The 15,500-nt window shown below is 33.1% G+C and overlaps 1 protein-coding gene across 5 annotated transcripts; it reads right to left on the reverse strand.

Moving 5' to 3' along the window:
- Positions 1-538: 538 nt before the first annotated feature.
- On the reverse strand, positions 539-5,309 carry LOC105761330 (putative disease resistance protein RGA4). Of its 5 annotated transcripts, XR_008191181.1 has the most exons (4): positions 1,619-5,309; positions 1,356-1,412; positions 976-1,066; positions 539-848 (listed from the first exon to the last, which is right to left on the reverse strand). XR_008191181.1 is itself a non-coding variant. In XM_012579110.2 (2 exons), exon 1 carries the CDS (start codon positions 5,084-5,086, stop codon positions 1,619-1,621), a length of 3,468 nt encoding a protein of 1,155 aa, XP_012434564.1. In that variant the 5' UTR covers positions 5,087-5,309; the 3' UTR covers positions 539-1,412. The 5 variants fall into 5 exon arrangements, 1 of the variants encoding a protein (XP_012434564.1); XR_008191179.1 differs by having other exon boundaries at positions 539-1,066; XR_008191182.1 differs by having other exon boundaries at positions 539-1,107.
- Positions 5,310-15,500: the final 10,191 nt, after the last annotated feature.

Raw genomic sequence — 15,500 nt, forward strand, 5'->3', positions numbered from 1 at the left:
ATTGAAAAATGTAAAAACAAATGAAATTAGCTCATTAACTTGTATTTACATACAAAATGCTTCCCTCCACATTTATCCGGTGGCACTCGAGCCTCTGATGGTCCCACGCTGCCGTATCAACCTCCTCCTACGGCTTCAACAGCACCAGCTTCGACGGTTCCTACAGTTGTTCTGCCAATACGTGGTCACCTGGCCTTCGCTTCAACGAAGCCGCGGTTTGCTCATCTCTATGATTATCACAGATTTTCATCCAGTAATAGTCGTGTCAAGAAGTTGAAGCAATTGTTGTGAGATCTCCAGTGAGTTCAAAAATTCTCTTTTGAAAATGATGGGTATCATGTAATTAGTAGTATATTATTTCAATTTTTTATGAGAATTGTAGTGTCACTTAACGCTTAACGTCATTTGCTTAAAGCAATGCTGGCCTCATCCAATGTCCAAAACTTGATGACTAACATTTTGATGCCTTAATTTGAGAAGGCTAAGTTTTAGTATTATAAAATTTTCTCAGAATGCAGATGAGGCAAAGATGTAGTGATCAAATATAATTGCAATCGATAGTATGTTAGTTTTATGTACTATAAATGCTACAGTAAGAGAGTTTAAAGCCGAACATTTAATGTCGTGCTCAAACACTTGATGCAATCTCACTTTTGTACAATTAAGTAAATTCTCTCCCAACTCATTTTAGCTATGCAAGTGAAAATTCACATTCAACACTCCGATGGTTTTCCTACTATGAATCAAGCTCTTAATAAGCTCCATGTAAAGTGGAATAATAAATTTTCAAATGCAATATGTCTGGCAATTGTCATGCTTGAACGACTCTTCCAAAAGCATCAATGAACCTGAAAATTATAAATGCCGACATAGAATATGTTACAAATCCCGTTATTATCAGCCTTATATTTGCACATATGTGTGTTTAGTTGTTGATATATACATAATGAAACATTTTATCAACTTCAACCTCACCACCAAATATTTTGAAGCATCATCCTTTTTTTTCCTGTTTGGACCTTCAATAACAAATTTGGCTGGAATTCCAAACAACTAAAAGAGTGCCCTGCACCAATGAATGTTATGAATTTGAATACCTCTAAAAGCCTGTCAATAGCACAGGTACCATCTAAGATAGTAATCAGTAGGCATATATTAAGAGAAAAAATAAATATATATAAAGATATGATAGCTAAGTGCTTAAATGAAGAAAGCAGAGCATATAGTACAACCATTTTGAAGGCTTCATAGGCCTCTCTCTCCACATCAATGATTTTTTAGAATTAAATTATTAGAAGCAATTGTCAAGTTATTATTATGATTTAAAAGTAAAAAGCAAATAGATAAATTAGCACCTCTTTTTATGCATATAAAATGATTGAAGTTGACTAATGCCTTTCTCCAATGCCTTTCTGCACAAATCAGCAAAAATATTTTGAAAGTGTGATAAGTAAAAAGTAGGATTAAAACAAAGGGATTTTAACAAGGAAATTAACAGTATCGAACTTCAATGAAAAATGGCATCAGACCCCTGACTTGGAGATTCAATATACCACTCTTTTTTTTCTTCAAAAAAAGATAAGGTCATCAAAATAAATAAATAACAAAACAGACCAACCTAAAACATCCAAATGTTGGGGATGTGAGCAATCTTTTGCCAATCAGTGCCAATGTCCTTCCGACATCTTTCCTCCAACTGAGGAATTTCTATTATTTGTAAATACTTCAAACTGGTTAGGCAACTCATCTCGTCCGGAAGAGATGTTAAATTGGGCAAATTAAAGAGATAAAGCCGTTGCAGATTTGTTAAATGTTGAAGCCACTCCGGAAGATGACGACACTTTGGAATATTTTGCAGCCATAGAGAGCGTAGGCTTGTATGATCTTGGAATATTTGGATGCCAGCTCCAGATAACTCCAGCTCCTTGCAGTTCTTGACTTCAAACACTTCAAGGAAAGTGAGCTGTTGGAACACAGGAAGCAGTGACCTCAATCCATTGCAGTTACGAATTTTTAATGTTTTCAATTGAACAAGATGTTGAAGCCAAATGGGGAGAGACACCAGCTTTGGAATATTATCAATCTCCAAATGAGGGAGATTCTTAAGGGGTTCCCATTGAATGCCCTCTAAATCAACCTCCTTGCAATCTCCTATTGTTAATCTTTTGAGGCTGGTGAGATGTTGCAGGCACTCATCTAGCGTGTGAGTGTCCAACCCCTCAATGTTGTGTACATCGAAAGATTTCAATTTGGAGAGTGGAAGAGAAGAGGTTGAAGTTGATGGGGCCTTAGCATTGATGTTCGTCTTGATAGTCTGCTTTAACGGCCTTGAACTGGTATTCCTCAATTCTAGCTTATCATCGAGTGATGGATACAGTGGCATCAAAGTCAAAGGGCAATTTACAATCCATAAAGTGGAAAGACAAGGAAATGCCATGGTTGATGTTCCCATAACTATTGTGTCGTCCTCGTTGGAATCATCATCGATTGGTTTTATCGTCCTCCACCAACTCTTCATATTTGGGCAATTCACAAGGAGAAGATGCTTTAGTGATGGGAAGAATGATTGTGGTTCTCCTTGACTTCCTTTTGGGCTATTATCATCCATGTACTCCAGCTTAGTACAATCATGTATCTCCAGCCCTTTAAGACAACGAAATTGAGCAAAGGATGGGAGATGTTTGAATTTACCACCACGACCCATTATTTTAATACGGACGAGATTTGTGAGAAAAGAAATCCAACTTGGAAACTCAGCATCACCCCTCCATCCTGCAATAAAGAGCTCCTTGAGATTAGGATGGGGCTGGAGGTCTTCAAGTGACTTCTCATCATCATCTTCATCATCAATATCAACATTCACATTCCATTGTAAAACCAACGATCTCAAATGTTGCTTCTCTTTCAAATTAGCAGCCTTAAACTTCTCTTTTGCATTTTTTACGAATCCCAAATTTGTTATTTCTAGACGTCCCCTTAAGTTGTTAAGCAGTCTCAATTCACTTAGATCTGCACCGCCATGGGACCCATCTTTATCCACTACAAACCTGCTTAACGTCTCAAGTGAAGTCAGCTTCCCTATTCCATGTGGCATATGAGTTAAACGAAAACAAGCTTCACACCCAAGATGGGTAAGATTCACCAATTTTTCAATCTTCTTTGGCAATTCTTGAAGCCCAGTACACCAGTCAAGTTTCAGCGCTAGCAAATTCTGAATCTTGCAAATACTCTTTGGGAGAATCTTAAGACCGGGATTATAAGAAAGATCAAGGTGCCTCAAATGTTTCAACTTACAAATGGAGGGTGAAATCTTTTGAATACCTATAGAATTCAATTTCAATACACGCAAGCATCTACAATTTGCAATTATCAAATCCCAAGTTTCATAGCTCAAATCTTGATTTTTTCTGTCTTGAAAATGTAACAAGGTTCGCAACTTCTTTCCCTTAAACAAAGGTAATAATGAAGGAATTAATAAAGGATTAATTGATATGTGGCGACATTTTTCACCAACATCACTTGCAATTTTATTTGAATCTACAATACTACTCTCCATCCCTGCTACTGATTCAGCTAGATCATGCATTAAATCATGCATTTTACATGTTAGCCCTTCCCATGAATCTCTTTCTCCTACTTCTTGGAAGAAACTTCTTTCAACTAAATCTTTAAAATACCCAAACCCGATCTCCTCGAGAGATTGACTTTGATTCAATTGCTTTATGAAACCCTGTGCAATCCAAAATTGAACAAGCGCTTGTACTTCAATTCTGTAATCTTTTGGATACAATCGGCAATAAGCAAAGCAATGCTTCAAATGAGACGGGAGATGATCATAACTCAATTTCAGTATAGGAAGAATTTCTCCTTCAATTTGTGATATTTTAGCAAGTTCGTTTTCTTTGAAAGAATGCCACTCATTTGCAGTTTTCTTCAAAGATAATGTACCAGCTATTGTCCTTATGGCTAAGGGAACTCCACCACACCTTTCCGAAATCTGTCTCCCTACTTCCACAAAGGCTGAATTTGTTGAGTCCGCATATCCTTGCTCAAATGCTATCTTTTTGAACAAAGACCAACCATCATCATCAGACAAGCCTTTCAATTTCAAAATATGGGATTGACATTTATTGGTTATCTCCGCTACCCTTAGAGATCGAGTAGTTACTATTATCCTACTCCCTTTAGCCCCACCCATCAATAACTTCTTTAGCCTAGACCACCTTTCTGGGTCCTCATTCCAATTGTCATCCAAAACAAGCAAATATTTTTTCCCATCAATTTTATCTCGAAGTTGTTTTTGCAATTGATCCATTTCAAGATTTTGATCAGGTGCTTGATTAGTCACAGATTTGATAATGTTTGCTACAATAACTTTCACATCAAAATCATCTGAAACACACGCAAACATCGTTAAGTCAAAATGATTTTTGACCATTTCATGGTTATAGACAAGTAGGGCCAAAGCAGTCTTCCCTAACCCTCCAAACCCCACAATTGGAATGATATAAACATTCTCTTCACTTTGAAACTCCAGCACGAGTTTTAGAAGAGCTGCTTTATCATCATCCCTCCCTATTATGTCATCTTCACGCTCAAAAGAGTGCGTTTGCTGCCTCCTTTTAGTCATGAAAGAGGTTTCCGCGGGGCGATCACGCGGAATGAAGCCAAAAGTGTTGGCCTCACTTTCAATTGAAGCTAATCTCGCCTTAATGGCCTTCATTTTCCGACCCATTTTAAGACCATAAGCTAATTGGTTTGAGCTTGAGAAGAAAAGGCGTACCTCTTTCGTCAGCTTGTCCCCACCCGATACATCTTTCCGCAAAGCTTCAGTAGAGAAATCATCGAGCAAGTCGTCGGCATCATAAAGTACATCTTTCAGCTCTTCAAGCCAAACTTTGACGAGATTGTCGGTCACCGATTTCTCTTCTGCGTCAAGAAGCACAGCTTTGATTTGACAGACAGTGCGTTTGAGGTCGTGGATGTCATGTTTTAGATTCCACCACAGCCCAACTTGAGAGAGAGCACGAGAGCTCAACTTAATAATGAGCTCTGCGGCAATGTCAAAAGCAATTGCTTCGGCCATTGTTGGCTCAAACTGAAATCAAGGCAAAAAGTGTTTGATTAGAGAAAGAGGAGGACTAAAATGAGAATGATTCCAACAAGATGAAACACAGATGTGGATCCATCCACCCAGCAAGTAGTATAATTAAATAAAAAGTCATGTTGATTGGTGGGAAATGGTTCCTCCATGTGACACAAATTTCTGAACGGAGACAAAGTTGGGATGATGACACTTGGGGTGCTCTGCACAATGTGGAGCCGTACAATTAATTGCAATTAATGAAAAAGCTACGAAAGAAAAGAGAAAAAGGAGACATAAAATTATTTATTTGTGAGTTGGATGATTTTGGTTTGTTTATTTAAGATATTTTATTTTTAAATATATTCTTAATTATTTATTTTACATATACATGTATTTTAACTTAATATATTTAATAGTGATTTTTTTAATAAAAAAGGACCCAAAGGTCACTACCTTATTTTAAGTTGCATCATAAATTATAATGTCATGAATATCGCTACGATAATTCATCTCAAAAGATAAATTACAACACTTAGAAAGAGCTCAATTACAAAGAGAATTGGCTAATTTGTTACAACCACTTCTCACCCATTTGACCTCGGCGGAAACAAAAGAATCAAGCATCTTGTGAGCTCCTTGATGTAGTGATCAAGGATCGTTATGTCCTCATTGTGAAAACTAAAGCCGTTGACAATGCTAGCACAATCTATTTCAAAAATGAAATTATCGACTTTAAGAAATTGAGCATGCCGAAAACCATCGATGAGGGCATCTAATTCCGCTTTAATAGTGATTTTTTATTTTCATTTTATCGGTATATTTACATTTGAATTCAAATACATATTCTACAATTAACTTTAATCTCACTGTTACAATACTTAACCTCACTAAATTACTTGTTTAACATGATTATGGTGAATTTGTAGAAAGAACAATCACGAAGCAAATGCGATGCACTTATGTTTAAAGTATTATTAATGGAAATTTTATTATTTTGAAAAATAAAAGTATAATCACTTTTTGGCATTCCAACTTTATAAAAGAATTATTTTAGCTCTCTATTTATTTTCCTTCTCTTTTAGTCTTTTAGCCTTTTTGGAAATTTTATGGAATACAAATTAAAAAATAACAATTATCTGAAACTGAACCAAATTCTATTCTTTATTTAATTTATAAATAATTTTTTATAATATAAAATAAATCTTTTATATTTAAAAATAGTGAAAATAAATAAATATATTTTTAAAATATTATATAAAAGTATTTGATTATTTTATTTACTTAAAAATTTTTTTAAAATCTATGAAAATGACTTTGAAAATTTGTCAAATGATATTTAAAAGTCAGTAAAACAAAGTTTATTTTATTAAAATATTTATAAAATTTATAATAAAAATTGAACTGAAATAAATTATAATGGAGGATAAAAAATACAATCGAATTAAACTAATATCACTTGATTTTATTGCACCAAACTAGACATCAATTTTTATTTTAAAATTTAACCTGCAATGAGATTGTTTTTCTCACTATAACCTTCTAGAGGTGCAATATAAGTACATATCATATGATAATTATAAATTTAATTATTTAATTGTTATAAAAATTAAATATATTACAAATTAAGATTTATATAATGATATATTAAATACATGTAAATTTATTATCATAAATATATTTTTAATTATTATTTAATATAAATAATTTTATTATATTTTATTATTTTCATTATATAAAATATAGAATTTTGAGTTTATAATAATTTCAAAAATATATACTTTTCATAATCAAATTTTATATGAATTAAATCTAAATAAGTAGATATGTAATAATAAATAAAAATTAATAAAATAAATTTATTATTTACCATGATTGTAAATTTAGTATATATTATATTATTTAATGTTAAATATAATCTTTCATTTTACAAATATAATTTAACATCCTTAATAATCAATTTAAGGTAAAAACACCTCTCTAGTCCCTTTCAATTTTGATATCACATAAATTGGTCCTTCTAAAAATTGAAAGCAATTTTATCGTTGTTAATTTCGACATTGAGCAACTAAGGATAATTAATGTCATCATGACGCATTTTTATTGGTATAATAACAACTTTAACCCTAAAAGTTTACACATTCTATCAATTTTGTTCTAGTTTAACAAAATCAAATTCCAACATTTACACATTATGTATGAACTGAATTTGTTATTATACCAATCAAAATTATATACGAGTGACCAAAAATATTAACATTATTGTTAATTGTCCTTAGTTCACTTTTGAAATTGATAGGGATTAAATTGTTCTATTTTTTCGAAGGGTCAATTTGCAAAATTTTGAATAAAAGGATATTGCATAATTTTCAACAAAACAAAAAATGGTAATATATGTCGTAAGTTTCCTTCTAATTTCCAATTGATCTGATATAAAGGGGAGGGTGTATTTCAAGAGTGATGATATATGTACAAACTGAGTAGTAGCTACGGTACCTATGCTATTAACAGATTCTTGGAGGCATAAACGAGCGTGCAATGTCCTCGCCAAGTAAGTAAATTCAATAGGGGTTGGAGGCTAAAGGTTGATACATAAAAGAAGGGGAGGGGCATAGTTCTGCTTCAAACAAAACCCCAAATTTAGCATCTTGAGTTGTTAAAATAAGTAAATTCACCATTCTTTTTTGTTAGATTTTGGCTCTCTTCTTCAGCAGAATGTAGCGTACAGTGCAAGAAACAGGGACCATCCTTTCTACCATGATTTGTTTATCTGCCCACATATTCCAACAAAACGAATATGGTAATAAATGTCGTCAATTTCCTTCTAATTTCCAATTGATCTGATATAAATGGTGTAATTCAAGAGTACTTGTATAATATATATGCCCAACTGAGTACTAGCTTAGATGGAATCTATGCTGTTGACGGACTCTTGGAGGCATGCTCGAGAGAGCTTAAACACATTTGTATTTTTCGGTGTTCCATACAATATTCTAATTAGTGTCAAATTCATTAAAAATGATGTAAAAAGTAGTATAGGGAGGAGGGTCGATCCACAAAAATTGAGATATCAACATTTGTTGTTCGGTTCAACCAAGTTGCACATCTAGATACCTATCCTACCCACGATGTGTGACTATCTGTGCAAAAATAAAAAGGAAAATTCTAATGTGATAAAAGTAAAAATAATACAGATAAAAATAAGCAAAAAGGAAATTAAATTAAATAAACTAATATGATAGAATTTAAGCTTTAAGCTTGATTTTGTTCAAATTTCGAACCAATGCACAATAACAAGTCTTCTCCTTCAACCGATAAGCCAATTATAGTGATCGAGGATGCCCTAGACCACCAATCTTTCCACATGTAAATTAATTACGAGACGCCCAACAATTAATCCTTATCGAACGAACAACAACAAAACACGCATCCACGATTTAGCTCTCCGGTAGCCTTGTGAGCTAAAAGGGTCCATCTCGAACCAACAGCGTCAGTTACGTGAATCGTTTAGATCCAATTGCTAACTTCTTAGTTGGACACGCCAATGTGTTCTTCGGAAGATCAAATATGACAAATGATCAATCCGGTACTTCTAATTATACGTCTATCAACACTGAATCAATTAGCTCTTTTTAACATGGTGTCAACACAACTTTGTGAGATGCCAGTGTCTATCTCCTAAATTAGAGTAACAACAAATACCGAAATAAAAGTTTTTAAGTATAAATTTGGATCTCACAGCTGTCTACTGGATTATTTATTTAGCTACTAATGAAAATATATGAAATAAAATATAAATAAAATTTTAAAAATATGGAAATAGGATTGCGCATGGAAGAGAGAAGTAATAAACACATATGAATAAAAGAGTGGGGCAAATTTTCCAATAATAAAGAAATAAAAATCATCACCCTTAAAAAAAAGAGTGGTTTTACCCTTAAAATATATATACAATAATGTTGCAATTGATAATTCTGCCCAACTTCTTGTTCTTTATTCATAGCATCATGTGGTGTTATTCAAGAAAAATACATTGAAAGCTGCAGAAAATTTATGAAGGCAGTCCGTTAACTAAGTTTTTATAATATAAAATTAGTAACTTTTTATTTAATTATTACTTAGTGGGTGGGTGGTGACATCTTTAAAATGCAATATTGACTCTACGGGTAATGTTGATAACACTCTAGAATAACGTATTTTTATATATTAATTATGTATTTATTCTGAGTATGATCCTGCTAATTTGAGTTATTTATGATCTTTTATCTCATAGGGACTAAATTTGAAGCAAAAGCAAAATTAAGGGCCAAAAGCGTGAATTTAGAGATAAAATGGGCCAATGTGCGACACAAGGAAAAGTTGGTGCCAAAAGTGCAAGCATGGAGGACACAAGGGTTGAAATGCAAAAAAAAAAGATTTTATTTTATTAAACTCTATTTTAATTATATTAGGATAATTAATATTGAGATAATTATTAAGGATTATTTTTAGGATTTTATTTTATCTTTATTTATCTTCAATTAAATGTATTTATCTTTTAGGAATTTAAGTAGAATTAGAATATCTCCCCTAGCACTATAAATAGGGGGTGAAGTGACTCAAAAGGGGAGCTCATCTTTTCTTTTTCTGTAAACACTCTCGCCCCAAAAGTCTAGGCTTTTGTTCTTTTCATATTTCTTTTCAATAAAATCTTTATTTTTATTTTATTTATTTTCTTTTCTACCACAACCATGAGCCACTAAACCCATCTAGCGAAGGTTGTCAAAAATCCCCAAGCGGGTTATTGAGGCTTAGAATCCGTACTTAGCCTTCTCAACAGTATTCATCGTTTCTCCGACTACTGTGGCGCTTCCGTCCATGTCCCTTAAGAAGTAAGCTTTTCAACGTATGCAAAGGCGACCGCTTTGTATGTTTTGGGAAGGTTGCACAATGTTCGTTAGCTTATCGCGTCGAGGTTGGCGAGCCCAAGAGACAAAATGGCGTGGATTCGCCATTGAGAAGCGTTGATCTAGCATAAGACGATCCCACGAAGCGATTGTTGGCTAGAGTCGTTCCACCAAATTGTAAGTCTAAATCATTGAGCTGGTGGTCGAGGCGTCCTCTTCCACTATAACTGGCTTATTCGGTTTGGGAAGGATCATCTAAAAGCCGAGGATTTAACCCAAGGCGAATGAGACAACTGGAGGTGGAATCTCCCATAAGAATTTTCTTTCTCTCAACTCTATTTTTATTTTTTTTCTAATTTTCAATTCAATATTCTTAATTACTTTTTATTTTATTTTTCGTTTCTAGATCCAACAATTTAATTCTTCTATTGTTTTTATTTTTTTTAGGAACGCAGGTTGTCTTGGGCAAGACTCTGCCTGGGATATCACGAAACAAGATATTTTGCAAGTCCAGTCCCTGAGGATTTGACCCTACTTCCCTTTTACTATTCTTTTCATTATTTATTAGGGATAGGATATTTTTGGTGCTTTCAACGACCGCATCAAATGTATAGATGTATGTATTAAGGCTTGTATTTTCATCTTGTTCAAATCATTTCGCTCTTCCTCCTGCACTAATCAAACACTTTTTGCGTACCATCAATGGCTGAAGCAATTGCTTTCGATATTGCTAGAGAGCTCATTACTAAGTTGATCTCTCGAGCTCCCTCTCAGATTGGAGTATGGTGGAATTCCAAAGATGACCTCGATGACTTCAAACGCACCCTCTCTAGAATCAAAGCTGTGCTTCTTGACGCCGAACAACGATATGTGAAACGCACCCCCTAATTTTTTTTAAGCTCATAGGATCAGTTCTTTCTATTGAAGAAATATCATGAGAGAGCTTATAATTAAAATTATGTTATATAATAAATATATATATAAGTAAAAGAAAGGAAAGAAATAAAAATGGAAATCAAATCGAAACTATGCATAAACTTTGGTCTAATGTTATATTTAAATTTGGGTAAACTACAAAAATAGTCACTTTTGTTTACCTCAAATTACATTTTAGTCACTTATGTTTAAAATGTTACATTTTAGTCACTTATGTTAACGTTTTATTACGAAGCGGTCACACTACTGTTAAAATTCGTTACCTCCCTAACGGAAGTCGTATGTGGCAGTCCAAATGGGTTTTAAATGCCAACTTGGATGTCTAGTTGTTGGGATGAAAATAGGTTTTTAATTAAATAAAATTCAATTTGGACTGTTACGTAGGACATCCAAGTTGACAATTAAAACCCATTTGGACAGCCACATAGGACCACCGTTAGGGAGGTAACGGAGCTTAACGATAGAGTGATCACTTCATAAAAAAACGATAACGTAAGTGACTAAAACGTAACATTTCAAACATAAGTGACTAAAATGTAGTCCGAGACAAACAAAAGTGACTATTTTTGTAGTTTACCCTTTAAATTTTGATTTTAAGCAATTTTATAAATGAAATGTTAATTTGAATCAATTTTCACAAATGATTAACATCGTTATTTATATACTTTCATTTTACATGTACATATTGTATACATAAATAATTATATTTATCAATATAAAAATAGATTAATGCCTTCATTTCGTAAATTTATATAATTGAGTCAACATCAAAACTTTATGTATATATTTAAACCACAATTAAAGTTTCATTTATATTATTATGCCAAATCAAAATTCATGTATCAAATCACACATTATAACAATGTTCATGAATAATTTTGATATTTTTCTAAAATAAAAAAATTTAAAAAAAAAAAAGAAGACTTCGACACCATTGGTGTCGTGGTTGGACGTAATATTTGTCAATCTCTTTTTTTTTCCCTCCCTACTCTTTTGGAACTTGCTAAAAAATGACGTCAGCATTATTCCTTGTGTTGGAATATTGTCTAAAACACTAAAATCCTGTTAATAATTTTTGAGTTCGCATGTAATAAGCAACAAGTAAAATAAAAAGTACAACTAAGATGATTACATAGTTTGAAACTTAGGCCTTACTTAGAGAGACCAATCCATTATAAATTTTACAATACAAATAAATTGTTCAAACCTAACTTGGTGCAACCTTACCATTGTACAATTATGTAAGCTCTTCCAACTCTCTTTACCTATTGTAAGTGAAAATCAACAGTCAATAATAGTTCCTCAATTATGTCTCAGATGTAGTTTGGGTTCAAGTCGTTCTAGTCACGTTATTGTTAGGGCTTTCACCTCCCATTGTAATTAAAAAAATAATAATATTAATAATAAGAGTATAGTTAATTGTTACCAAAGTGAAGTTAAATTACCAAAGCTCGATGCATGGGTTCGTGTTTGAACACTTCAATATTACATAGCTCTTCTCTCTATCTAATTTTAACAAAAACGTTGAGCCTTTTGAGAAATTTGTGCCAAATTTTTTGACTTTTGTCTGCCATGTGGTGGTTCCATGTGGCCATGTCCGACCAATTAACATTACTTTTATCAAGAATTATATTTTTATGATAAAAAGTTTTATCAAGAATTATTAATGTTTATTAGTGTGTAAAGTTAATAGTTAATATGTTAAATTTTTATAATTAGGATCAAATTGATATAATTTATAAATATTAGAAGGCTAAATTTATTATTATGCCAATAAAAAGATAATGTCAATATACAAAATGATATTTTAATGATTTCCCAATTGATGGTGTTTGATTAACTCATGACACCAACTCTTTCAAGTGTTTGATATAAATAGAAATAGATGCCTTGTAAAAACATAATGCATAAACAAATCGCTTAATGATTAATTTAGTTCTCAATGATTATTTTTTTGTCAATTTAACCCTTATTCCTTTGTTGAACTATGGCCTCAACCATTTAAAAAGGTTCAAATTTCTTTTTTAAATGAATATGTTGACTAAAACATAAAATTCTTTAACGATGTTGATGTGGCAACCTACATTGTAGACTATGTGTACTTCATGCTAACATAACACTATTTGTCTTATATGTCACATCAATAAATAATTTAAAAATATAAAATATTTATAAAAATAAAAATAAAAATATATATATAAATAGTTCATGAAATTAAAAAAATTAGCATGAAATACATGTAGATTGCAATGGGGGTCACCATAATTAAAATTTTAGCATTTTAAGCAATATTTTTATTAAAAAAATAATAGTTTGGCTCTTTCTAAAAAGTTGAAGTCAAATTTTACTCAATAGAGTGGAAGGAAATGTTAATGTCTGATTAAATGCTAAAATTACATATTTTTATGTAATTTAATTGGTCAATTTATGAGAATGCACCACTGATTTTTCCATGTTTACACTCAATTTTATACAGGGGTGCAATTTGGGGTCAACTTGGAAAAAAAAAAGAAGCAATTGGGCTAGATTGAAGAAAGGAGAAAAGGTGGGCCAAAATAGAATTTTTCCAAGTCGTAATTAGCTGAAAATTTATTTTGACTCGGTGGGAGATTATGTAGGGATTTTTGATATCATGAGAATATTTTTTCCTTGATTTTCTATGGCTAGTGGCTCTTAATTTAGCAAAGCCACTAGTATAAATAGGGGGCTACTATGTTCATTTATTCATCAAGTCATTAATCAAGTTTTTAATTACCAAGTTTTTTTTATTAAGTTTTGCATCAAGTTCTTTTTAAGCTTTTCATCAAGTCTTTTCATCAAGTGTTTTTAATTAAGTCTTTCATCAAGTTTTCATCTTTGGAATACAATTCCTCCTTCCTTCTCACAAAATTATTTGTTGTTTTTGGTTTCCTTTACTTTCTTTTCATTTCCAGTAAGCTAAACCATCCCACTATTATACCCAACCAAAATTCCAGCCCCCATACTTAAAACACATCACCCATTCTTTTTACCCTTTTTAACCTTATTTAATTTATCCAACTCCAACATGCCCCAAACCTTACTCGATTAAACTTATTTCAGCTTTAGGTCGATGTTAACTTCGTCAAGACCTGTGAGTTACGAACCCGAGTAATTCAGTTCCTAATTTTCAGTACTTATTATTTCTCCGGATTAAGAGTATGACTTCGTCAATTCACAAAGTCAAATCAAGACTAAGTAAAAAAAGACGACGTTTGAATTAGTGTGGTTAGACGTACAGTTGGAATTCTGAAAGGATCGATTGTCTAATCGATTTTTCGTGAACACATTGGCATGCCAAGTGGAGATTGCTGTTTGGTTCCATCAAAGGAAGTAGTAACCGGATTTAAATGTCCCACGCGATTGAGGACATTGGTTCGAGCTAGGCTCTTCTAGAACGCAAAGCTGTCGGAGTTCTAAATCACGAACATTTCATTGGTTGTTTGATCGGTAAGGGTTAGTTATAGGACGTTCCATAACTAATTTACACAAGGAAGAGTTGGTGTCCGAGGCGTCCTTGGTAGCTATAACTAGCTTATTGGAAAATAGGAGCTCATCTAATTTCAATGATTGGTTCAAAGACGAGAAAAAACCCGTGCCTGAAGCTGAGCTAAGTTTAATTAATTTTTCTTCAGATTTCTTTAACTGTTTTTATTTTTTTATTTTCAGCTTTTACTTTTCACGCATTTTTCCCCTTTTTATTTCAGGTTTTCAATTTTATCCTCCCCCAAATTTCTTGGGCACGACAACTGCCCGGACACGAATCTGGTCAAGAAAGAGCAACAATTTTACGTGAATCCAGTCTCTAAGGGATCAACCCTAATCCTTATACTGCTTAAATTGCAAATTATGCGTAAGTTTATATTGGTGGACTTGACACCCATCAGTTTTGACGTTGTTGCCGAGGACTGGTAACACTTACAATTGTTTAAATCGTCTTCATGACCAGATCTTCATCAGGAGATCTCAAATATGACCCAGAGATCAAAAAGTCAGCACGAGCACGACGAAAAGAGACGGAAGCTCTTAAACGTGCAGAGGCAATTCAACGTGGGAAACAAGTCGTAGTGGTTGAACCTGAGACCGAACCACTTTTTGAAATAAAAGAAGAAAAAGACAACCTTGGTGAACCAGAAAGGATGGCAAACCGAACCATTCGTCAACTAGCCGCTGCTCCCAACGAACAAACATTGTTATGCATCAACTATCCAACCAGAGGAACCCCATTCGAGTTAAAATCTGGTCTGATTCACCTTTTGCCCACTTTTCGAGGCTTGAAGAACGAAAATCCATGCATTCACTTGAGAGGATTCCACATGGTCTGCTCAAGCATGAAACCTTAGGGAGTAACTGAAGATGAAATCAAACTTCAGGCCTTTCATTTTTCTTTAATTGATACAGTAAGAGAATGGTTATTTTACTTACCCCCGGTTCTATTACAACGTGGGATGACTTATCTCGTGTATTTCTTAAGAGATTTTTTCCAGCATCATGAGTAGTTGAACTTAGGAGAGACTTAGGAGAGTGAATGACTATTGGGAACGGTACAAAAAACTGTGTGTAAGTTGTCCTCAACA

Source organism: Gossypium raimondii, chromosome 11 (genome assembly GCF_025698545.1).
Source record: "Gossypium raimondii isolate GPD5lz chromosome 11, ASM2569854v1, whole genome shotgun sequence".
Lineage (NCBI taxonomy): Eukaryota > Viridiplantae > Streptophyta > Magnoliopsida > Malvales > Malvaceae > Gossypium > Gossypium raimondii.

Coding starts and splice junctions, on each gene's coding strand:
- LOC105761330 (XM_012579110.2), bottom strand. CDS start 5,086: ATGGCCGAAGCAATTGCTTTTGACATTGCCGCAGAGCTCATTATTAAG.